Source organism: Coturnix japonica, chromosome 3 (genome assembly GCF_001577835.2).
Source record: "Coturnix japonica isolate 7356 chromosome 3, Coturnix japonica 2.1, whole genome shotgun sequence".
Lineage (NCBI taxonomy): Eukaryota > Metazoa > Chordata > Aves > Galliformes > Phasianidae > Coturnix > Coturnix japonica.
This window is the reverse complement of record NC_029518.1, coordinates 39,982,957-40,007,434: the sequence shown is the minus strand read 5'-3', so window position 1 is coordinate 40,007,434 and position 24,478 is coordinate 39,982,957. Positions and strand designations below refer to the sequence as shown.

General features: G+C 34.7%; 1 protein-coding gene across 1 annotated transcript in view; it reads left to right on the top strand.

Annotated features, from left to right (window-relative positions):
* Positions 1–24,478, top strand: part of PACRG (parkin coregulated) — a 168,798-nt gene that overhangs the window by 8,380 nt on the left and 135,940 nt on the right. Inside the window, 1 exon segment of the mRNA XM_032443568.1 lies at positions 24,173–24,307. Coding sequence (XP_032299459.1) covers positions 24,173–24,307 — 135 coding nt within the window.

The following is a 24,478-nucleotide window of genomic DNA, read 5'->3' as shown; positions in this document are numbered from 1 at the left end:
TACAGCACGTATTGCTGCCAAGTCTGCATCTAATGCTGTGGGGATTTGAGTCAGCAGGATTTGAGTGAGTGTCTGTGGCTGTCAACCTCTGGATGGTGTCTCTTGTCTCTCAGTCTTCTCTTTTCAGTGTTGTATCTTAAATGACATTGGAAACTTAGTGAAGAAGACAGTTAAAATACCACAGTGGCATTTATTCTTGAGAAAATAGTTGAAGAACACTGGGGAAACAGGAAAGGAAATAAATAAAATTCTCCAGAGTGGAGATCTGGGTGGTCATTAATACAACAAGATTTTTGCTCTGCAGATTTCTCCAGAGATGAGCAGAAAAGAATTTTTACATTGTTTCAGGTACTGAGGAGTGGAACCCCTGTGAAGCGAATAGAGATTTTCTTATTTTTAATACTTCTTTGTATATATGCATAGTCTGTGTTTAGCTGAAATAATGTGATAGGGTTTTGAAGAGGGCGTATCTTCTTGTTTTCTTTCATTTCTTTTTATTTTGCATGAAGTTTTCTTGACTATTTCAAAATAGCAATTACTACAAAGCCAAAACATAATGACCACCAGTGCTGAATTAGTACGCTGATCAAATTTCTATACCATGTAATATAAATAAGCTGTGGAAGACTGAGTTGTTCCTCCCAGCAGCAGTCAATTCCTTGGTATATTTGACATTCATGGAGGCAGATTGGTGTAGCTTTTCATTCTCATAGCATAGCTGTATCATTTTTTTCTAGAAAATGTATCGCATTCTGATAACTGATTTTCTGAAACAAAATACATTTTCAGTTAGATTAAGTACAATGTTGTAAAAGTCCAGCATGGAGACACAATGTGTTGCAGACTTCTCTATGAAGCCTTTTGTTTAATTGTTACATTCTGACTGTGGGTAGCTTACAAATATTATAAATACTACAGCTGCAAATTTTTGTATTTGAGAGGTGTAAGTAAAAGATGTGTGTAAAATTTCATTAGAGAGCAAAGTAATTTTAGAGTCAGAATAAACCTTCAGTGGAACTTCAGTCAGATTTCTTACCTGACAGTACAATGTTACCTTGATATTAGATAATAAAAGCTGTCTGCAGGCAGTATACACATACATGAACTCTTCATACATTTCTGATGCTATTTGTTAATGAGTGTGCAAATTTGCATGTTTGTCTGTCTGAAAACAAGATTCTTATTTAAAAAAGCAAATTTACTCTTCATCCATGTTTTTGTTAAAAAAAAAAAAAAAACAACAAGATCCTGATAGGACTAAATACATTTTTTTTTTTTCTTTAAGTAGCTGAGGTGTAGTTCTATATGTCTAGAAATGTTTTAGGGTATGTACTTATAAAGCTTCTGTGCAGAACTTAATTGGGTACTTTAGATAAACATTTTTTTTTCTCTAAAAATATCATAAGAAATGAGCTCACTATACTTCTGTGTTGCAGCTTTATAAGGTATGAGTGAAAAATCATATTCACTGGAAATGTATATATATTAACTCATTTTTTACGTCTTTGCGTTGTTTTACTAATTCATCGTGTCCTTCTAATTTGTGCATCCTTCATTTATTTTGTCAGATTTTAGGTTAATAGTTCAATGCCAGAGGAGCAGTTAAGACAGCTCCCATGTAATGTTGTCTGTCAGACTTGAAAGGGGTTTCTGCATGAATTGTATAACCTTTAGTTGAGTTAGAAGACGTGTTATTTAGAAAGTCATACAACTGAAAGGTAATGGGGTGTTAGAGAGTCCATTATATCTGTAAATTATGCCTATACCTAATTTTACTAGCATCACTATCAGAAATTTGCAGTTCATACCTATATATAATTCACACAGAATGGTCAAATTTCACTCTGTAAATAAATATTTTACAGTTAGACACACACGTTCAGAAACTACCTTGAAAATTGACAAAAATAATATTTTTGCATACTTCTGGCTTCTACTTAAAGCCTATTTTAATCATTATAACCTTCTAGTTTTATTAACATTTGATAGAATCATATAATGTTTTGGATTAGAAGGGGTCTTTAAGATCATATAGTTCCAACATCTGTACCCGAAGCAGTGACACCTTGTACTAGATCACCTTGACCCAGGCTCCACCCAGTCCCCTCTTTTGGCCTGCCCACCACACTCCTTTTGGTGCAGCCCAGCATACAGTAGGCTTTCTGGGCTGCGTGGACATGTTGCTGGCTCATGTTGCTTGCCCCAAAGTACCCCAGAATCCTTTTCAGCAGGATGTGCTGCTGTGAAGTGAAAGTTGTCAACTTGATATGTTGTGGGATGAAAAAAGAAAAGAACGAAGTCGCAATCTGCTGAGCTTGTATTTTTATTCCCAAATAAATATACAGGTGGTGGAAATAATATTTAAGGGGTCCTTACTAAGAGTAGATTTTAATAATAGAATTTCATGTTCTATATTTTCGATAGACACATGTCCCTCTTTTATTGTGTTCCCTCAAATGGCTGACCTCCAAGGAAGAATGGAAGATCACATACATCACTGTATTCAGTATGCTGTAGGTGGTTTCTGTATCAAGACATCATCTGTTTCAATCACTGGAGTGTCTCATTCTTTTAAAAATCAATTTATGGAGCTTAGCTTCAGACCTAATTTAGTCTCTTTGAGTTGCCCTAATATTAGAGGCATTCAATTGTAATACATTATTTCACATTTTAGATTTGTTTTGTGTATTACATGATGAGGCAGTAGTCTTTGATTAGATATCCACAAAGTACTGTAATGAAAACATGGGTTTCTATCTCATGGGTTAATTTTACATCCCACTTAAGTTTCATATTTTTCATTGTAATGGGGCAATATGTCATCCCATGTGGCATTTAATAATATCTTTCAAGCCAGGGGTCCTATGGGGCGGCTGCCCCCTGTCACAGGCACAGGTAGATCTAGGTAACCCATGACACTTCTTTTTGATGGTGTCTTATTGTCTTGCTCCTAGCATTCAGAATGTGCTGGTCTTCTGATCTCCTTTCCAGCAGAGCCACATAGGAGATATACATGTACCACATCAAACCTCTTGGCATTGTTTGGTCCTGAGTATCTTCTAATAGTCTTTTATTCCCAGCACCACACCATTTGTTTTTGTTTTCGTTTTTCTTTTTCTTTTTCTTTTTTCTTTTTTCTTTTTTCTTTTTTTTCCCTCTTATTCCAAAAATTTTTAACAGTATATCCAGTTTAGTTGCAAGGATTTCAGGACTGCAATCCATCTGTAATTGCAGGAGTGAAACAAAATAAGGAAACTGAAGTTTCGGTTCACACTGAATTCTTGATCCCAGCAAGTTTTGTGTTAAGCAAAGATAGAGCTAATCCTCATAGCCTTACAGAAATAACAGCTTTCAGGGCTAGAATGAAACCACACATCTGAATTGTCTTCAAGCAGACTGATAAGAATTGACCTATGCAGTTCAGGGTGACTGATTCATTCTACCAGTCTCCCAGGCAAGTCAGCAGCACATTCTGATCTTCAGTGTCAAACGCTTCTGATAGGTTTAATGAGGTAAGCATGGATATGTTCCTCTTAGCTGTGCCAGGGAGGAAATAGTTCATAGGCAAGACTAATGCTCACTGAAGGCTGTTACAAAATCTGAAAGCCCAACTGCATAGATTTTTGTGATTGGCATAGAATTCAAATTCTGTAGAAGAGTATTTTGGTTTTTTGTGTTGTTTTGTTGTTGCCATTTTCCATCAGTAGTGGTCTGTTTTCTGTTTTTGTTTGTTCTTTGTTTTTTATTATTTTATATTTCTTCCAAGAATAAAAGGTCACAATGCACAGTAGCTGCAGAGAACATTCAGGCTAGAAGATTTTTTTCTAATCTAGGCACTATATATTTCATGTTAGTTTAAAAAATGTGTATGGCAATTTGTACTAACTAGAATTTGAATTGAATTTTGGAGATCATTTCTTCCAACTCTTTCACAGCCATATACCCAGAACAGAGCCTACTTGGAAGCATGCTCTTGTGGTTTTGTCCAGCTGGGCTTTGATTGTCGTCAAAGATGGAAATTCTATATCATTTGGACAACCTGCTCTAGTGACTCCATTCATTGTGAAACATTTTTCCTTCTGCTCTCTAGTTAGAATTTCCCTTATTAATATTTGGAACCAGTTCCTCTTGTCTTTCTGTTGTGCATCTCACCTCATGAAACAGCTTGACTCATTTCTACCGTGTCCTTATGCTAGGTAACTGCAGGCAGCAGTAAGATTCCTTTTAAGCCTCCTCTTCTTAAGGTTGAACAGAATACTTCAGACTTTTTAGTCTCATGTTCAAGCCTTCTTTTAATAGATACGATGGCTGCTCTGAAAGTGGTGCCTCCTGTTTTGTTATGTTGGCCCATAATGTCAGAGACAGTTGGTGGTGTGTCAGTAGAGGCTGAATCTTCTCACCAGTATTGTTACATTTTTTACCATGCAACAGATGGCAGCAGAAGGGCAGTCTGACAGAATGGAGTCTGATATTGGAACGGTGTTTGAAGCAAAGGTGTGAATTGAATTCCTACATGTGGAGAAAAGTTGTACCCAGTGGCAATCATTGCTGTTTTCTAAATGTAGATGAAGATCAAGCAGTGAATGGAAGCACAGTGAGGCTCTGAGTGGTGCGTTTCAGCAGTAGTGACAGAGACAGTGGGTCTCTTCAACTGGTGCAGATTTTTCAAGCACGGCATGCAGGCTCATGTTAACTGCAGGTGAAAATGCATATTTAATGGTGGTGACTATGTTGAGAGAGAGTGTTTTGTAGCTGAGAATTTTCTCAATCAAATATTATTAGTGTTCTTTGTCTCTCTTGTAGTTTCCATGGAAATAAGTAGGAGGCATTACTTTCAGAGTGACTAGCGCATATATAAGTGTATTTAGGGACTATTTCTCGTACACTTAATCTTACAACAACCCCAATATTAAATAGATTTCCCCAGTATAGAATTGCAATAAATGGATCATGTGTCCCTGGAAGATTTTTTATTTATTTTTGATTTATTTAATTTTTTATGAAATGTGCCCATTTTCTACTATTTTTTAAATTCTATATTATATAACTGCACATATTCCAAATTTTTAGTCATATCTTTAAATTAAGATATTACCACATAAATTGTAATCTCAAAATATTATAACCCAGCTGAGTTCATGTTTATACTTCAGTAGTTTGCAAGTTCAAGATGATGTTTCTACAATAAGAGTACGAGTTCATTATCTATACCTAATTTTCCCAGGAGAATGAAAGCATGCAATCTTCATTCCTTGAACACACACTACTGCCTTCATTATTTAATTTTACAGTAGTTAACAAAATAAGCAATAAAAACAGTACATATTCAAGGACTGAGACAGATGATTGATTTTGTTTCACTGGCTTGTTTATACTATTGCCATTTTAGAGGAAAACTTAAAAAATACTCTGTGGATGCCACATCACTGGAGGTGGTCAAGGTGAGGTTAGATGGGGCTCTGGGCAGCCTGACCTGGTGTATAGATACCCTGCCTATGGCTGGGGGTTAGAACTAGGTGGTCTTTAAGGTCTCTTCCAACCTAAGCCATTCTATGATTCTGTGGATAATAATTTAAAAAAACTGAAATAGTTTTCTGCTATTAAATTGTCTCGAAGCCATTTAGAATAAACCTGCCTATAAACATTGTTAAATGACCATTTTTCACATTTATGAATGTATTACTATTTTCCAGGTGCTAAATGACTGACTATCTAAGTAGCTTTTTTTCTTTGATAGTACATTTCTAGGCTCTGAGTCAGAAAAAGATAGATTATTCCATTAATTGTGAATTCTGCTACTTTTGCTCTGTGGGAAAGCATAAACTTAAGTTACTCTGTAGATCTAATTTCAACTTGCTATTTAATGGTAATACTTCAAATTGTAGTCTTCCAGACAAACCTATTCTTGAAAGCTTCAGGATGGTTAATTGTCCTATACTGAGATATTGCTGTGAAAACTGTAAATCAGGAAACAGTTACTAAGTTTCATAGAGCAGAAGAACAAGCAAAGGCAAGCAGAGATTTTTTTTCCTACCATAGTAAACTTTCTATTTTCAAATTCTGTAATTAACATAGCTGGCATAACAATGGTAGAAATTTATGAAAACCTATAAAAAATGAATTCTGGTTCCTATGTGTTTTAGTATTTGGGAAGATGTCATAGCTCACATAGTTCACTATAACATTTGCTTTTAATTTGGTATGACATAACTGACTTGTTCTCAAATAAAAAAATTATGATCATATGTTATTGGGATTTATTTTTCCTCATCCAGCCACATGAGAAATATAACTGGCTGGCACATTGCCAATAGTTAAGTCCTTGTCTTGAATCTGTTCTTCACGGTGAGGATGGTTTTACAACATTCCTTAGATACATCCTAGAAAGACAGTCCACAAAACTTCTGTTCTGAAGCAATCCCTGCTGTGTCTTTTTAGTAGGGAAAATGAAACACATGGTTTCATATGATATGCCATCATCTTAAATTTATTATCTCTGGCTTTAAGGTGTAGGGAGGTACTGTAAAATACTGAAGTATTTTACAGAGAATAAACAACTACTAGAATTCTTTGAACACGTGAAATCAGGACTTTCTTTCTGTGTCTTGGCTAAAATTATTATTTTCTATATAATGATATTAAGAAAACTAATGTGTAGAGATTTTGTCAAACAAGTGGATGGTCTATGTTTATTTCTCTTATTCTGAAGAGATTCAGGTCAGTTCCAAGACAGTTCATATGTATATATATATATGTATATATCTTCAGTCTCTTCAGCCCTTCTTATTTCATGTTGAGCAAGAAAGTGTTCCAGATAAAAAGATTTCAGCTTTTACATTTGGAAGGAGCTGTTTTCACATGCTGAAATGACAGAAAAGCAACCCCCTACTGTTAATACAGTTTTCTGATCTTACTGCACTGAAACAACTTAGCATAACCTGATCTAGACAAGAAAAGGAAACATTACTGGGGATAAGGTAGTTCTGGCACTCCAGCTTTGAAACGTATTGAGACACATTTTATTTAGGTACATAAAGGTACTTACCTCTATCTTCGCACTGTTCCCTTTTAAAACAGCATTTTGTATCTACATTTTCAGCAATGATTGAATTTTTCTAAGATTAATATATATAAACACAAAATTTTTTTTAAAAAATTATCCTAGAAAAAGCGAGCAGAGAAGTGAATTGCTGCAGAGACCAATAGAGCAGATAATAAAAAGTATACTTAGTATGTTATTTGATTCATCATCAACATTCTAGTTAATTTAAAAGTAATTTTCTTTTATCTCATTGAAAACAAGATTAGCATTCATTTACTAATCAGTGAAATGTAAACTTAAAACAGCTGCCAAAGAGGAAGGCCAACCCTATCATTACAGGTTTACTGGAAGTATTTAACTAGTACTTAACTAGTGCTTTACTGTAACACAAAATCTCAAAATGCAATGTGAATACAGTATCTATTTTTCTTGGATTTGACTTCAAAACACACACATAGTTTTCACAGTAAGCAATATTAGTTGTGAATTTTTATATTATAAGTGTATTAAAATAAAGTGTGATAGTATTTTCTACTTTGTTTTTTTGTTTGTTTTTTTTTTGTTTGTTTGTTTGTTTTATGTACAGCAAGCATATTTCAGAAACTTACAAGTCCTTGCAAAACTTTTACATACCATCGCGCCTTTAAAATCGGAACGTGTTTTACTTACAGTTCTCCTCTACATGTTGTAGTATACATAATGGTACTTCATCTTAAGCATAAGTCTTTCCACTTCTTATCTGAGTAGTTCATTAAGGTAGTAACTCAGACTACCTGAGTGAGTTAGGACCAGAATAATCATTTTGTAGTACTAGACTATTTGGGGCACTCTTTGGACGGCTTAATTCAGCCAATCACGTCTAGAGGATCATAAAGTAGGTAGTTTAAAAATTGGAATTTACTATGCATATAGGAAATAAATGGTCAAAATGTGCTTTTATTAAAAAGTCAACAGGAGCCATTCATCATGACTTAAATTTCAGATTTATGAAATCTAATAGCATAACAAGCGTGGAAATGAAACTTTGTAAAATGATCTGTCAGTCTCAAGTATTATAGAGCCTCAGATTTTATTCATCCTATTTCTTTTGAAGGCATGATATGCTGCCTATACTGATGAGAAGATATAGGAAAAAATTCATTTGAAAATAAAGAATTTCAGGTCCATTTCACAGATATGAAAACATTTTATCTTATTCATAAACCAATACTAGAAACTGCTTTAGAGGAATAAAAGGAACATAAAGTGAGTTCAACTTGCTCATACAATTATGAAAAATATTTACAGGCTGAATTTAGGTTTCACTGATTTAAGTACAAACTTGGTAAATGTAGCACTACTACAGATAGTCACAAGAGCTTGCTTCCAGCGTACACATGAGAATTAGTGAATAAATACAGTAATGGCTCAAAAGTTCATTTTAGGTGCTTTCATCTGGGTTGCATTTTATTTTCAGAAACTTGCAAAGTTTTTTCTGGAAAATTTCTGTGAGAACACAAAATAATATACTCAATATAGGACAGATTTAAAATATTACTAAAACTTAAAGAAAAAGGAAGTCTGAAAAGTACACCAAAACGTAGCACCTATTTTAGTGGCTCTTTGTTTTAATGATGAATTTTCTCTTATCCATGTTGTATTACAGAGTTGATGCCACTAGTCTTCAAGGATGTGATCAATCATATAACATTTAATAATACCTACAAAATAGTCTTTCTATAATTTGAGTTGATTTCAAAGCCATTCGAATTTTGTTTAAAAATAGTATCGTTAGGCTTGGAGAAATCAGCTTAGCAAAGAAATTAATGATAGAAATCTGAGCATGTACTATGAAATATTGTGGTATGTCAGCAGTTTTGAACAAAGATGGAAGTTCCGTGTGGTTCAGTACTTTGTAGGAATTGATATTGCCATTTGCTGTTTATTCTGTGAGCCCTGATTTTAATTATATGATTGAAACTTCATGTCCAATATGAAAGGAAAGTTGTAAAGTTTATGTTAAAATGCTGTCTTCTCACAGTCCTCATTGAAAAATGGGTGAAAACAATGAAATCACTCATTAAAAATAAATGTGGTTTCATTTTTTATATTGTTTGAAAATAACATAGTGACAACCCATTTATCCTGAATTTTAAAGTTTATCCTATAAACAGTAGAAAAATCTAATTTAATTTAATTTACATGATCTGCCCAAATCCTAACAGCCCTCAATTAATAATAATGCACATGACAGCAGAGGTAGATGTGCTGTTAATCTGTTATGAAGAACATGAAAGCAGCGAATGTTACGACTGTAAGATGTTTCCTAAGGGATCAAGCAATCTTCCACACTTTCCTTAAGACTGACCTATCACCTTGAAAAGCAGTCATGAAGGACAGCTGCAAATGAAAGACCACTGTCAGGTCAACCTGTCACCACGCTGACAGGTCTCTGATATAAAACCCAATTTAATGTTTAAGAAGCACATCCATTATCCTTCTGATTTTAAAATAGAACATACATCAGCAAAATGATAGAAGAAAGTACTTAAGAATTATGAAAGTCAAGGACTATTTCATATCAGAGAGTCACAACCTTTTTTGCATATTACTGATTAAAATTACAGTGACTGTTAATACTCATCTGTGTCTTTTTTTTCTTCCAGAAAGTTGAGTTTGCATCAGTTGAACTTCTGCATGTATTAATTTTTCATTTGGGTTAACCATACATTATCCAATATCACTCCTTATGGGGGTTGAAGGATGTCTTGGAAGTGTGGGTATCTGGGGGCAAACTGATATATCACGTTGGAGGAAAAAAAAAAAAAGAAAAAAAAATCTGTCTTTTTCAAAAGAAAAACCAAATCCATCAACAAGACTTATTTTTCCTATCATCATTTTTAAATTTCATTTCCATTTGTAATTTGAAATATAGTAAATTTAATTCCTGTGTAAAGAGGAGCTGTAGACTGTTAATATGTTTTCAGTCCTTGGAAATAGAAAATTCAAGGCATTACTGATCTGGCAGCAAAAAGGAAAAGGATATTAAAACTTTTTACTTGATGACTTTAATGGATTTAAATGGATATGCTAAAATAGTAGAAGTAAAGCACTGATTATATTACTGAAATGTCCAGCAAGGCTGATGGAGAAATTAGATTATGGATTTCTAATATCAAAGCGGCTTTCACTGTTTGAAGTAGATTCCAGTGTCATCTTACTGGGGTCTTTTTAAAATGACTGTTTGAGTTTGTGCCTGGACTTGATTATGACTCTTTTCCTGTCTTGTAGGACTTTATTTGTTTGCTTGTTTCTTTTTCATCGATTCATACCGAAGAGTTAGAGGCTCACTAGGTGTTTAATTCTGCAGAACTGTGTATAACATTAATGAAGTAAGGTACATTTTTTAACTTTGAGAGGTTCTCAGGAAAAGTACCTTACTGGTTTCAAGTTTTTGATGCGTTTGTCCTGACTGCATGTAAAAATATGCACTTATTTAAACTGGTAGGCATGTGAATTCCAGAAGGGTTTTAAGTCTTCTCTGCATTTTGTTTCACTTTCATTTTTACTAGTAAACATTTTAAAGTTAATCTCTGCACTATTCAGTGTGTCGTTTTTCTCAGTGTATTGTGTTGCTTTTGTCTTGAGACTTGAGGTATTAGTGGCAGTAATCAAGTTTTCAATGTTGAAATACATTTAATTAATTTAATTTCTAAAGTGTAGGACATCCTCATATGGAGCAATTTATAAGGGCACAAAATTTTTGTAAAACACTTAGCGTTTCCTTGTTTCTTGAAGACAGTTAAAAACTCTACAATTTAGGTTATATTTTATGTCAACAAAAAAGGTAGAACATAAATAATTGAAGTACAGAAAGAAAAACACCAAGGTATGTAGTCCATCCAGTCCATACACGGGATTATTCTTCAATTTATAATATATACATAGAAGTTCATTAATCTTTGTATGGGGATTGAAGCAGCTGCCATATAGGCTTGTAGGTTTGTTCCTTCCAGGAAATGTTTCCTATTTGAGTGATATTCTTGTTAGTGTAGCAGTATATAAAATCCATTTCTGTATGTGAAAGGTGGCCATAAATATTTGAAGATTGTCACAGATTCACATACTGCTCAAGCAACTATTGAAATACTGTTCATTATTATGAATATGATTTTTTGTTGTGTTTTTGTTGTTGTTATATTTAATAGAGGCAGATTAGGACTTGATATTTCCGAAGAAGATGCATCAAAATGTTATACAATATGGTCTTTGATTTTTGCAAATATCAATTTTGATGAAGCTAATCATATCTTAAATATTTTTTAATCCTCTTTATGTCTTTTTATTATTGCAGAATCTAGTTTCTGACACTAGTGTTATTATTATGCGTATTACAATCTGAACTCATTTGGGAAATTAGTTTTTCTAACTGATTGTATTTGTTCCTGTGTGTCTTTAAGTTTTCTACGTGGGGCAACACTGAATCTTCTGAAGTATCGTTTGCTGAGGTTTTTAAGAGATATGCTCTTACCTGTCATCACAATGACTCTCTGCCTTGCGTTATTATTAGCTAGAGGTATTGTTGATTGATAAATACAAAAATACATTTCCATTTAAATTTCTAGAGAACTCAATCTGAAAATGAGGGTTGAAGATTTGAGATAGAACAGTATTAAGACTTGGGAAATGGCCTCAAATTGCACCAGAGTAAGTTTAGTCTGGATATCAGAATAAAACTTTTTTACAGAAAGGGTTGTTAAGCCCTAGAATAGGCTCCCCAGGGAGGAGGTTGAGTCACCATTCCTGGATGTGTTTAAAAACCGTTTGCATTTTGTGCTCAGGGACATGATTGAGCAGTGGGTTGTTAGTTACGGTAGTATAGTTAGGTTTTGTTTGGACTTGATCTTTAAGGTCTTTTCCAACATGAGCAATTCTATGATTCTATTCTGTAAACATTTTAATCAGTACAATTAAAAAAAAATCAAAACAGTAGCAGTAGGTAAATAGTCATCATTTATTGTTAATATACTTTATTGAAAATATTATGCCATAAAACTTCAATCAAAGTTTTCATTCTTTCTGTCAGTCTACATCTTAGGAAATCTGTTTGGCAAAATAAGACAGTTATGAAGTGTTTTGCTTTTTTCCTTTTGAAGAAATAATACCTCAGCTGAGATAGAAGGTATCATTTAACAGCAGTCATGTTAGATGGTCCCGAGGTAATGTAACCTTTTAAAAAGCAAGTTACTCTTTTTGAATTGTTTCAGCTATATTCAAAATTTCAATTCAGACACATAGTTACTGTAAAAATGCTGTATATTCTGAGGAAAAATATGTGATCTTGTGTTAGCTTTTGCCTGAGAACAGAAGGAATGACTGATGATGAATTAGTCATTTACATATGGCTCATCTGGGTTTTACTTCTGATCCTGTCAGTCTTAAAAGAGCTATGGATTTTATGGAGACCAGTGATGCACTTACAACCTGTCTGAAAAGCTGCTCTTTAATAACAAAATGCTTTGTATTTCCTTGTGTCAGCAAATTTCCTAACCTGATACTTTCTGTTTGCTTGCTTCAGTCCTACTGAGCTGTTTATGTGGCTCTAAGGTGTTAATTTTTACAAGAACTTTAAGTAAACTAGAAAATGCATTATTTAATATATTTAGTTTAGTCATATTTCTTCCTTCTGGGTTGTGATAAGCTGCAGCGCTTATTTTATTCTGTCTTTCATCAGTGTTATTCCTTGATGTCAGTTGACAGTTAAAGTGTCAAGTACTGTATTACTGCAAATGAATTCCTTTTTATATTAGTAGGTCCGATACCTAAATAATAGCTACCGATCACCTTTCATTCGTGCCTTCTTTACTTTTCAGTTACCCAACTGTCTTTTGTTTCCAGGGTGTTGCAATTGATGTCTATCAAATTCATTTGAGAGTAGTTGTTCTCAGTTTGTGCTTAACTATTATGTTTAGGGATAAAAAGGAATTTACTACCAATCTAGGTAACTTTACAACTGTTATTTTATGCATAATCTTGAGTCAGTAGATTTCTTTTGGAAAGTGGTAAATTTTCACTATTTATAGGAAGGCATGTTTTGACTTTTGTTAAGAATCGTAGGCGTTCTGAATGTGGAAATGGAAAGGAACTCTACCTGAATAACAGAAAGATCAGTAGCTACATTTTTCCCTCAATGTTAAGAGGCATTTGGATGTGGTGCTCAGAGATATGATTTAGCAGAGGGTTGTTAGAGTTAAGGTACTGTGGTTAGGCTGTGGTTGGACTTGATCTTTGAGCTCTTTTCCAAGCTGAGTAATTCTATGATTCTATGTTAAATGTTGTAGCAGTGTTGTTTTTCATTTAGTGCATGCGCTTTAGAGTACTCCTGTTTTCTTTACAATGTAAGCAGGCAACAAAATGGAATCTTTCCAGTTGATCCCATTCCTTTTCAAGGTACAGAGTATCATCTTTTCAGTTTCTTTTCCTGACTGCAATCTTAAGTATGAAATCTCATTTTTCTGTAATAAGTCATTATTTTATCATTTTTTATTATTATTTATTTATTTGCTTTGGATGGTACATGTCTTTTAATCTTAGAAATACCATTAACTGGGACCTTGTTTCGTATGTGTGGATAGTTTGTTTTGTTTAGAATCAATTAATTTTCGCCAACATAAAGCACAAGTAACCTTTCATTTTGATTTTCCTATACAATTTTGAGCTAATTATCCTTTATTTTTAATGCTTTATTTTTTATACTTTTTCCGTGTATACAGTATAGAACATTGTCTTCCTAGGTCTGGCTTACGTTTGTTTATGTTTGTTTTTTTTTAGTTCATTCATAAATTCAGATTTACATTCTTCAAGAAATATAATTTTATGGATGTATCCTGGCATTCAAGATGGTGATATGTGATTTGAAAGCTAAGAATTCCACAGATTTATAGTATTGGAACAGATGTCTTTGGGGTATAACTTAATCTTTATTTAATTAATTCGAACAGCTTTTTTTAGAAACAGTGTATTGTAACGAATATTGAAAATATTGATATTTGTATGAGCTATTTTTCATGTTATTGAAGATACTTTTTGCTTTCCTTTAGTTCTCACTTTTTACACTAAATGTTTCCTACTAAGCTCAAAATTGAGGGAGGCTGAAATTCTGTTCTCATAGCAGGTTAGTTCCTGAGATAAGGAATGGAAGAAGGAGAAACACTCAAGAAAAGGAAATAGAAAGTAGGTCACATGTTCTAGAAGAAAAAGGAAAAGCCTCTGGTTCTGTTGTGGGGATTGTTGCAGTGAAAGGAAGTAACTGAGTTCCAAAACTATGCAGAAGTACTTGTGTTTTGATTAGTCACAGAGATGTATTCTTGTATGGAGTGGGGGGGATAAGGGGAACATCCAATATTTCTGTGGGGAGGGAAAAAAATATGTCAGTCTTAAATGTTATTTCTGGTCTGATTGATTGGAGTCAAAGATATATGCAGCAATATTAAAAAAAAAAAAAAAAAAAAAAGGTCTGAATCTATAATCACATAAGTATGTAGGGCAGTAAGGTGAGCAAACTGATGAAGTGGCACTTTAAGTCCCTGTTATCTTACACAGAAAGAAACTAAGGAAATTGCAACTGAAGCAGTTGGACAGCATATCTAAGTGAATGATGACTACATTAAAGAGGATCTGCCTCTCAGTCCTCTTTTCAAAATTGGAAAAAAAAAAAAACAAAACTGAAACAAACAATGCTTGAAGTCAGTACTCACAAGTCTAAAACTAATCTAGGAAGTGAGAATAGAGAGTTATAATATTTGAGGATTTTTTGTTTTGCAATATCACAGAAGCATTGGATCAAAAACAGTATCAAGACTTTTAGAAAAAGAGAAAGGCCTTTGATATTAAGAAAAGTTGATCTATCTCTTCATTACATGCCTATGGCATCATGATGTCAAAGAGCTGTTGTCAACTCCTACCTGAATTGTTTTCTAAAAGATGAGAAGTAGAACTCGTGGTTCTACTGCATTTTCTTCTAGTAGATAACCAGTTCACTGGGAAAGGCTACTGCTGATCAGTTAAATACCTGCAGTGTGGACATTTGTCTATTACTCATTTCACAGATCTGCTTCTGTATAGATAGTTTGGTGTCAGAGACTTGTTGGAAAGATTCATAAACACTTCATTAGCAATGAAGTGAGTCTAAATATATGTCCTAACATTCGTTTCTGCCATGCCTCAGCTCTTGAATAACTTTGGGTTTGCTACAAAATGTCCTCATCTAAGCGCCTCCAAGGTAGAATCGTTTCTTGCTTCTTTGAAAAACCCTACACAAAATTGCATAGAAAAGACTGACCTAATATGGAGATATAAATATGATGCAGAGAATTGTTTATAAAAGTTTAAGTATAAGCTGCTTTGAATTTGATGCTGCTGCTGAAAGAAATGGCTGAAAGTTATTAACCAAAAGTTATATTCATGTGGAATTTAGAGGTTACAGAGGTGAAATTGTAGTATTAAAATGATTTGTATTTAAAATAGAATTCATCATTTTCCCTTCCATACTTTTTTGGATCTGGGCCTGTGGTCCTTACAAAATGATTACATCATGATGTTCACATTAAGCAGCTGACTATACTGATTGACTCTTCTGTAGACGAAAAGAGCTAGCAAAATAGTTTAATTTTTGAAATTTTTACCATTCCAGGCACTGGGATGTAACAACTAGTACAGAGCATTTAGTTGTCAAAGACCATAGAATCTTTGAATGGCTTGAGTTAGAAGGGATATTAAAGATCATTTAGTTCCAAGCCCCTGCTGTGGGTGGGGTTGCCACCTGCCAGATTAGGCTGCCCAGGGCTCCATCCAACCTGGCTCCAACCTCCAGAGAAAGGGCACCTAGAACTTTTTAAAAATAAAAAAATTAAAAAAAAAATTAAATAATAATAAAGAATAGATAAATAAATAAATAAATAAAATCAAGAAAAATGTATGATTCCCAGGTTAAGTGGAATGCTTTGTCAGACACAGAAAACAAAACAACAGCAACAACAAAAACTGTATCCATCTGCAGACTGACAGGAGAGAAAAAATACATTAGTAATCATCACTTGTCTGTCTTCTTCCTTTATATTAAGGGAGATTGCTTGGCAAACATAAGGAGAGAAATTGAAATGACATAAAATACTCTACTCACCACAGAATGGAGGTGGAGAAGAGGTGGAGGACCTTCTGAGGACAGAGTGATGTACAGATATTTGTAAAGTAGAGCAGTTTTGGTTTATCTAAACAGCTTATCTTTTTCCCAATCAAAAATAACATTTCTGAGGTGATGAAATAGAGTAATTCTGTATGCAGCTTTTGACTTCCTTTCAGTAGTGTCTCAAGGCAATAATGAGATACAATATCTTTGTACAAAATCACATCTGATTTTTCTTTCAAGTTCTGGTGCTTTAGAAGTGTTTGTAATGTTTGCTGACCTCTATCAAAAGTTTCATTTGGGGGTCTTAAGATTGATTTCTCTCATTTTGACTTTTGAAGCTATGAGATGTGCTTTGATCTGTTGTCCAGATTTGTGCAGTAGCCCCAGAAGCAAGATTTCAACCATTAGATGTGGCACCATTTAAAGCACATCAAGAGTGGCACATGTAAAGAAATCTCTCCCAAGTTTCTTTTTGTGTACATAAAGCTTTTGTCTGCTACACATTGATAGACTGTTCTCTTTTGATATTGAGTGCTTTTGATATTGATAGTAAATAAAAGGAATTTATATGGAACTCAGAGGATCTATTGGGATGTCTTTCTATGCCACTACTATCATTTGAAGTTTCTTATCCAATTTTGGATTTGTCTGCATAGTAAAATCGAAACAGGATTGTAGCATGTATTATCCACCTATGGTATCTAATCAAATGGAGATCAATAAATGAGGACATAGCTGAACAGGCTTTGCTGCTTATTGTCAGCCAGAGTAGGCTTTCTTGGGGATGCCCAGCACAGATTTTAGTTGTTAACTTTGACCAAAAATTTGTTTCCAAGTCTTCAAAATTACTAATGCTAGTAATAATAACTAGCATTATATTTATTAGAGAGAGATCTGGATATGTCACACACATGCAGAGGCAACTACAATAGCACAGTTTTTCTTCTGTGTTGGTAGGTAACTGTGTGCTGGTTAATATGATGGGTTTCTTTGTGGTACCACTTTAGGTACATATGGACTTTTTAACTCCTAGAAAAGGAAACTCTGCATGTCCTGACTTTTGTAGCTAGTTTTTGTCTCTGAATGCAAGTTGTTATTAAGCAGTGTTGTGCAGCTGCCTTGTCGGGCAAGTTAAAAGCTTTATCACACTACATGGATGAGGAAATTTCCCACTGGGGATTGTAGTAATGCTTTGCATGTCAACAAAGCACTGTTTTGTGCTAGGTATATTATTTGATCTTTATTCTTCCTGTCTTGAGGATTTTTTCATTACATGGGGCAATTTATTTGGCTTAATGTGTCGTGCATTGCATTTGAAGTTTATCTTAAGATTTGACTCTGTCTTCAATGGAGTCTTTGTAGGAAGTATGGGACAGATGACTGGACAGTGAAGTGGAATGAAAACTCACTGACTGGCAGAGCTCAGAGGGCTGTGGTCAGTGGCACAGTCTAGTTGAACACCTGTGTCTAGCAGTGTTCCCCAGGATTTGCTGCTGGGTGTTATCTTTTTCAACATCTTCTGTGGGCTGGATTAAAGGGTAGAATGCATCCTCAGGCAGTCTTCTAATGATACAAAGCTGAGAAGAGGGACTGACATACCAGAAGGCTGTGCTGCTATTCAACAAGACCTAGACTGGCTGGAGGGCTGAGCAGAGAAGGACTTTATGAGGTTCAGTAAAGACAAGTGTAGAGTCCTGTACTTAGGGTGGAATAACTGCCTTCATCAGTACAGATTTGGGGATGATCTGCTGGAGAGGCACTCTGCAGAGAAGGACTTAAGCATGAAGGGTGCAACAGGTTGACTGTGAGCCAGCAGTATGTTCTTCTGGACAAGATGGCTGATGGTATCCTGGGGTGCATTTAAGAGCGTGGGCAGCAAGTTGAGTGAAGTCATCCTCTCCCTCTGCTCTGCCCTGGTGAGGCCATGTCTGGAGTACTGTGTCCAGTTATGAGCTTTACAGTTCAAGAAAGTCCAGCGGAGGACTGCAAAGATGTTTGGGGACCTGGAGCATCTCCCTTATAACAAAAGGCTGAGAGACATGGGACTGTTTAGCCTGGAGAAGTCTAGGAAGGGATCTTATTGATGCTTAGAAATATCTAATGGCTGGCATACGAGTGGATGGGACAAGGTTATTTTCAGCATTGTCCAGTGACAGAAGGACAATGGGCACAAGCTGAAGCACTGGAAATTCTGTATGAACATAAGGGAAAACTGTATTCTGAGGATTACAGAGCCCTGGAACAAGCTGCCCAGAGAGGCTATGGAGTTACCTCTACAGATATTCTAAACCCACCTGGGTTGTTTCCTTTGTTCTCTATGCTAGGGAACCTGCTTTAGTAGGGGAATTGTGAACATCTCCAGATGTTCGTTCCAACTTCAGTGATTCTGTGATTTGTCAGCAGCTTCTTGTTCCAGTAAACAAAGAAAAGAATGGTGACACTTCCTGTGGGTAAGTGAGTGAGTTGCTCGTGGGACTATGCTGTATTAGCTGAGTAGGATTTTAGTTTAACAGCAGTACAAGAGAAGAATACACTAAGACCCTGACAGTGAGTGGTACACAAACATTTTGTGAATGAAATTTCATTTATCTCTGCCCTAGTGCATCAGCATGTAGCAGTAGACTCCATTCCATACAGTACAATTTAATACAAATGCATTTTTCAGTTTGGATAAAAAGAAACAATTCGTACTATTTTATTTTTAAAAACAATCAGTTTACCAGATGATAATGCAGTACTGTGTTTTCAGGAAAGACTGCTAATATGTTTTCGTCAAGAAAGTTGAGTGATCGTATGAATTCTGATCCCTGTAGCTTCAAAAATAAGTATTATAAACTAATTTTGTGGGAATAAAAAGTACAAGAAGATCAGTTTCAATTCCAGTCTTCCCATAAGGAAGTCAACTGACTAAGAGCTGGATTTATTTTCATTCTTCCCATAGTCATCTAAATTAATTGAAGATGATTAAATTTGATTATGAGGATAGCAGTCATATTTTTTTTTAAATATATGAATGGTTATATAAAATCAGCAAGATCTCAGTGTATTCTACTTTAAGGAAGTACATCTTTTTAATATTCACACAGCTCTTGAAAAATTATCAACTAATCAACTACTGCTTGGAGTACTACAACCTATGTCTGCATAGGCAGATGGGAAACTGTGTCCAATTGACTTTTGGTGCTCAATATAAATTCAGCACCATTCTCTTGAAGAAGCAGTCACCCAGTTCTTCCTGTCATACCTGATCCTGCTCCTTCCCTCGTGCTATCCAAATTTTTCACATAACTTCCCGGTAAACCACTAATACTTAATAAATCAACCTAATAGAAGAAAACAAACAAACAAACAAAAGTAAAATCATCTTTGTTTCTGATATGGTCCTCTGAATACCTAAGTGAAATTTTGGGTTTTTTAATGGAAGCAGTAGCCTCTGGTAGAATCCGAGGAAGTGTTTGATTCAGGGCAAGATATGCCAGTTCAGTGACAATTTTGTTTGGCATCTACTGCCAATGAAACTACAGCACAATTTTTCAAGGAAATCACCAGTCATCCTATGCAGGTACATATTTAGGCTCCTGAGCATACATCATTTGATACTCACTTAGAAATTTAGGCAATTTGAATCTTAGGTAGTTATTATCTAACTATTTAAAGTTGACTTCAACTAATTTTTGTTAGCATTTTCCTAGTGTGTAATCACTGATGTCTGAGAATGCATCCTGATAAAATTTTTTAAAATGCCCATGAGTCGATGAAAAAAATATTATATTTTTCCTTTTTTGTTTAATGGCTTGTAGTTTTTATCTTGTCGTATAGTTCAATAGCACTACAATAAATTAGTTTTGCAATTATCAAATTGTTTTATTTCTCTTTGGCATTTAATGAACCTCAGCAGCTGTTTATTGCTTCATATAATTTGCCATCATGAATATTAGCCTTTAATTAACTGGAACTCTAGTCTTAGTCTTTCTAACTACATTGCAATGAAATTTTTTATTGGATTGATGAAGGTAGCATTTGTTTCTGCTTTTTCCAATAAACTGAGTACTTTCAGAATGTTTGGGTTTTTTTGTTTGTTTTGTTATGTTGTTGGTTTTTTGTTTGTTTGTTTGTTTTGTTTTGTTTTTTAAGTCAGTAATGGAAGATTAAACTAATTATGAGAAGCAAAGATGCAATATATTTTTGTATATTTTACTTGGAAGATGAAATTGCGTAGAAGCCACATTTGGGAAGGTCCTCTGAAAAGCATCTTGTCCAGCCTTCTGATGAATGCTGAGCCTCCCTGCCAAGCTAATTCTTTACATTTTCAGAGATATTCCACCACGTCTGGGCAATCTATTCCAATGATTTTTTCTCAGAATTACCTTTGAAGCAACTTGCTCCTGTTGTGTCTTTTCTTGCGCAAGAGAATACCACCATTTTACTAACTGCCTTTTAGGAACTGAAAGGCTGTGATTAAATCTACCCTAAGCCTTCTCTTTGCTGGGCTGAACACACTCAGTTTCTTGAACCTTCTGTCAAAACCTCTAGACCTCTAATCGTGTTCATGGTCATTTGTAAGATACACTCATTTTTGTCATGTACTGAGAGGACCAAAACTTGAGACAGCACTCTAACTGTGCAAGCAATTCTCAAGGGGAGTGGAACTCCTTGACCTGCTAATGGTACCACTACCAATGCAGTATAGAGTTTAGTTTGCCTTCATTGCTCTAGAAGTTCAACTAACTAAGTTTTGTGCTGTCCATATGAATTCCCAGGTGTTTCTCAGCGAAGCTGCACCCTAACTGGTGTTATACCCCCGGCAGCTTGCTCTGCTGTTTGGGATTATGTGTCTCATGTGCAAGGCGTATTTCTGCAGCTCTTAGTCCAAGTCAGTGAAGGTGTCTCTCTTTGTGATTATTATTTCTTCTGGTGTACAGTGCTTCTTCCAGTTTGATGTCATCTGCAAACTTGAAAAGCGAGCATTTGGTCCTATAATTCAAATTCTTTATACATAAGTTAAGTTTATAATCAATACCCAACCCATAGGAAATCCATTTTTGACCAGCTGCCCATAAGCCAGTAAAAGTCTTCTTCTGAAAGTTAAAGCCATTGCTTTTCTATTAGATTTTGAAAAGCATTTTGAAAAGTCACACCACTGAATTTGTGCAAAAAGTTCCATAAATCCATGAGTTGCTGCATGAATACATAATCACTTTTCTTTGTTCCAGACTTTTCACTTAACGGGTTGTTTTCATGCTCTGTACCCTTAGAGAGGGAAACAATGAAAAATCAGTCCCCATTCATTCTCTCTGTGAAGCAATGATTTGCTTTTATTTCTGCTTAATAATGATTTTTCTGACATTATTTTTGTATAAAAGCCATCTTGTAAGTTCAGTCATTGTGCTTCTTTGAAACTCTTTTAAATGAACCATATCTTTTTTGTTTGGATGGTTGGTTGGTTGGTTGATTGGTTGTTTTTTTGAGCTGGCAGATCAGAATAGGTACACTATTTAAAATGTGATTTATAACTATTGAAATAAGGATGACATATAAAAGCATTTCAGCAGCTTGTCAATTTTTAAAATTCATTTCATAGGTCAGAAATATTAGAGGAATAATAGAGGAATGTCTTTGATGACCAAGATCTTTTCATTCTTCCTGTTTCTTTGTTCCCAAATGAAGAATAGGAAGAAGTTGAGTTTACACAAAATTGTCTACTAGAAAATTTGCAAAAGCTCAGTAGATAAAAGTTCATACCAAAAATACTAACATTGATAAGGTAGAATAATTTTTGTTTTCAGATAAGATGTAGTTTGGGATTGCGTTTGCTACCTCTAATGGTGATAGTCCACCAAAAGTAATTAAGATTGTAGCTCATGTAAACAAGACAACATATTCTTTATCAATAATGTAATTTAAAATTTAATTAGAACGGTGACTCCTGATATGTTATGGAAACATGGCTCAAAGAATGTGAGAAGATCACACCAATATTGAAAAATACATGGAAGGACCGTAAAAAGAAAAAGAAATCTAAGGAAAAGTGAAAGAACATATCTTGATGGCGCAGAACAAATTGTACCTCTACAGAACAACAAGTGTAGATTTATTCACATGTGTTTGAAGTGCTTTTCTCAGAGTGTTATGCTCTACCGCTGCAGATGTATTTACTAAGCAGTATTACAGCTGTGCGTATCAAATCTATTTTCACTAGGCATGGTCTATCTGTGATACCACTATGCAGCAATATATAACAGTTTAGAAGCCCTAGTTTAAGCAATTTTCACTAAAGTACAGCATATGCATATCACTGGTTGATCACACTGTGTCAATCTTACGAGTAGTAAAAAATGGCAAATTATGTTGAAGGAAAAAAAAAGCAAAGTCAAATTTTGATCTTGGTTGCCACAGTTAAGTTGCAGAGTAGTGTAAGTGAAGCAAAGAATGCTACATGCTTGTATTCTGTTCACTGAAACACTAAATGTACTGCTAGAAACTAGCATCAAGGTCATTAAAGACATAGAAATATATAATGACACCATTAGAACAATACAAAATACTGGATATGATTTACGATCCTTGAAACTCTTGACTTTTTTTGAAAATGAGGCTTTTTATGTTATAAAAGGCAGCAACTCACAATGATATTTTTGGAGAAAGAGATATTGAGAGAATTGTAGGCAGTCCTTATCTCAGACATTGCTAAAAAGTAATAAAAAAAAAAAAAAGAAAAAATGGACAAGAATTTCTCAGGGAGTAATCGTCAAGGGCATTTGAGATCAGTTTAGCTCTCTTAGTCTCTTCTAGCATTTGAGATTAGCTTTGTTAATTAGTTTAAACAATAGATTTTGTATAAGTACTTGAAATTCTGTTATCTTTGTGCTGGTTTTCAGTTACTGTTACTACTAAGTTTGGCTGAGAAAAAAGTTCCTTTGTGGACGTTTTAGAATTAGACTGTCATTCAGGCACTCAGTCTACATGATATACTGACCAGACATAGCTAAGGAACCAAGTGGAGCTGAGTCGGATTTTTTCTTCCAAAGACAGAGTGGAGTGATTCAGCAGTAGACTTCTCCACTTTTTCTAGGCTCCAACTACTAATCATAGAATCCTAGAATCCTTATTGTTGAAAAGGACTTCTGAAAGCCATCTAGTCCAGCTCCTCTGCAACGAACCAGGACATCCACAGCTAGGTCAGGTTGCCTGGGGCCTTATCCAGCCTTACCATGAAAGTCTGCAGGGACAAGGCATCAACCACAACACTTGTTCTGGTGCCTCACCACCCTCACTGTCGAAGATTTTTTATATTTTTATATATTTTTTAATTATTTTTATATCTATTATTTTTATATCTAACCTAAATCTCCCCAATGATCTTGAAACGATTTTCACTTGTGCTATCACCACAGACCCTGATAAATGGTCTGTCACTGTTTACTATAGCTCCCCTTTAGATACTGAAGGGTCATTACTGAGTGGCTGGATGAAAGCCATATCCAGACAAACTCAGGAAAGGATCTAGTGAAGTAGGTCAAAGAAAGACAATGGTAAGACAAGGCAGCTGTATTAGATAGAAACCAAGTCAAATGTCTTCTATAAAGAAACAGTTGGAAGAATATTTCTCAAGGACAAATACTTGATTATACAAGAACTTCTATTTATTATGTAAATGTATTTCTGATGTTTTAGTCTTTAAAATGCTGTGGAAACTGAGGTGGCCACAAAGAAATACAAAGTTTTTATGGGGGAGACTGAAATTGGTAAACAAAGAGGAGAGGGTAGTGAATCTTGTAGAGAAGATTGCAAACAAATTTGGGAGATCAGTGAGGATTTTTGTTTGTGTTTTAAGCCATAAGAAGCTTTTTGCAATTATGGTTATTGTTATTATTTATGTAAATATTTTATTAAATTATTTTTTAATAATCATTAGCATTATTATTTATGGAATTATGGAAGATTTTGTTTGTTTCTGTTTTAAGGTAAGGGGGCCCCCAGTTGCAGGAGCATTTAAAGAGAGACCAAGAAAGCCTACAGCATTTCGCAGGTTTTATGAACGTGGAGACTTCCCTATTGCTCTTGATCATGATACAAAAGGGAACAGAATAGCATGGAAGGTAAGTCTTGGCATGCCTTTGACAGCCAGCTGAGCTTGTTGAAGTGACATCTCTGATTGTCAAAAAAAGTTATCTTGTAAGTAAACAAACTGAAGTAATTTCTTAGAAAATGGAAGGTGGTGGGGAAGCTGTTAAAAAAAAAAAAAAAAAAAAAAAAGGCTCTTGATTCAG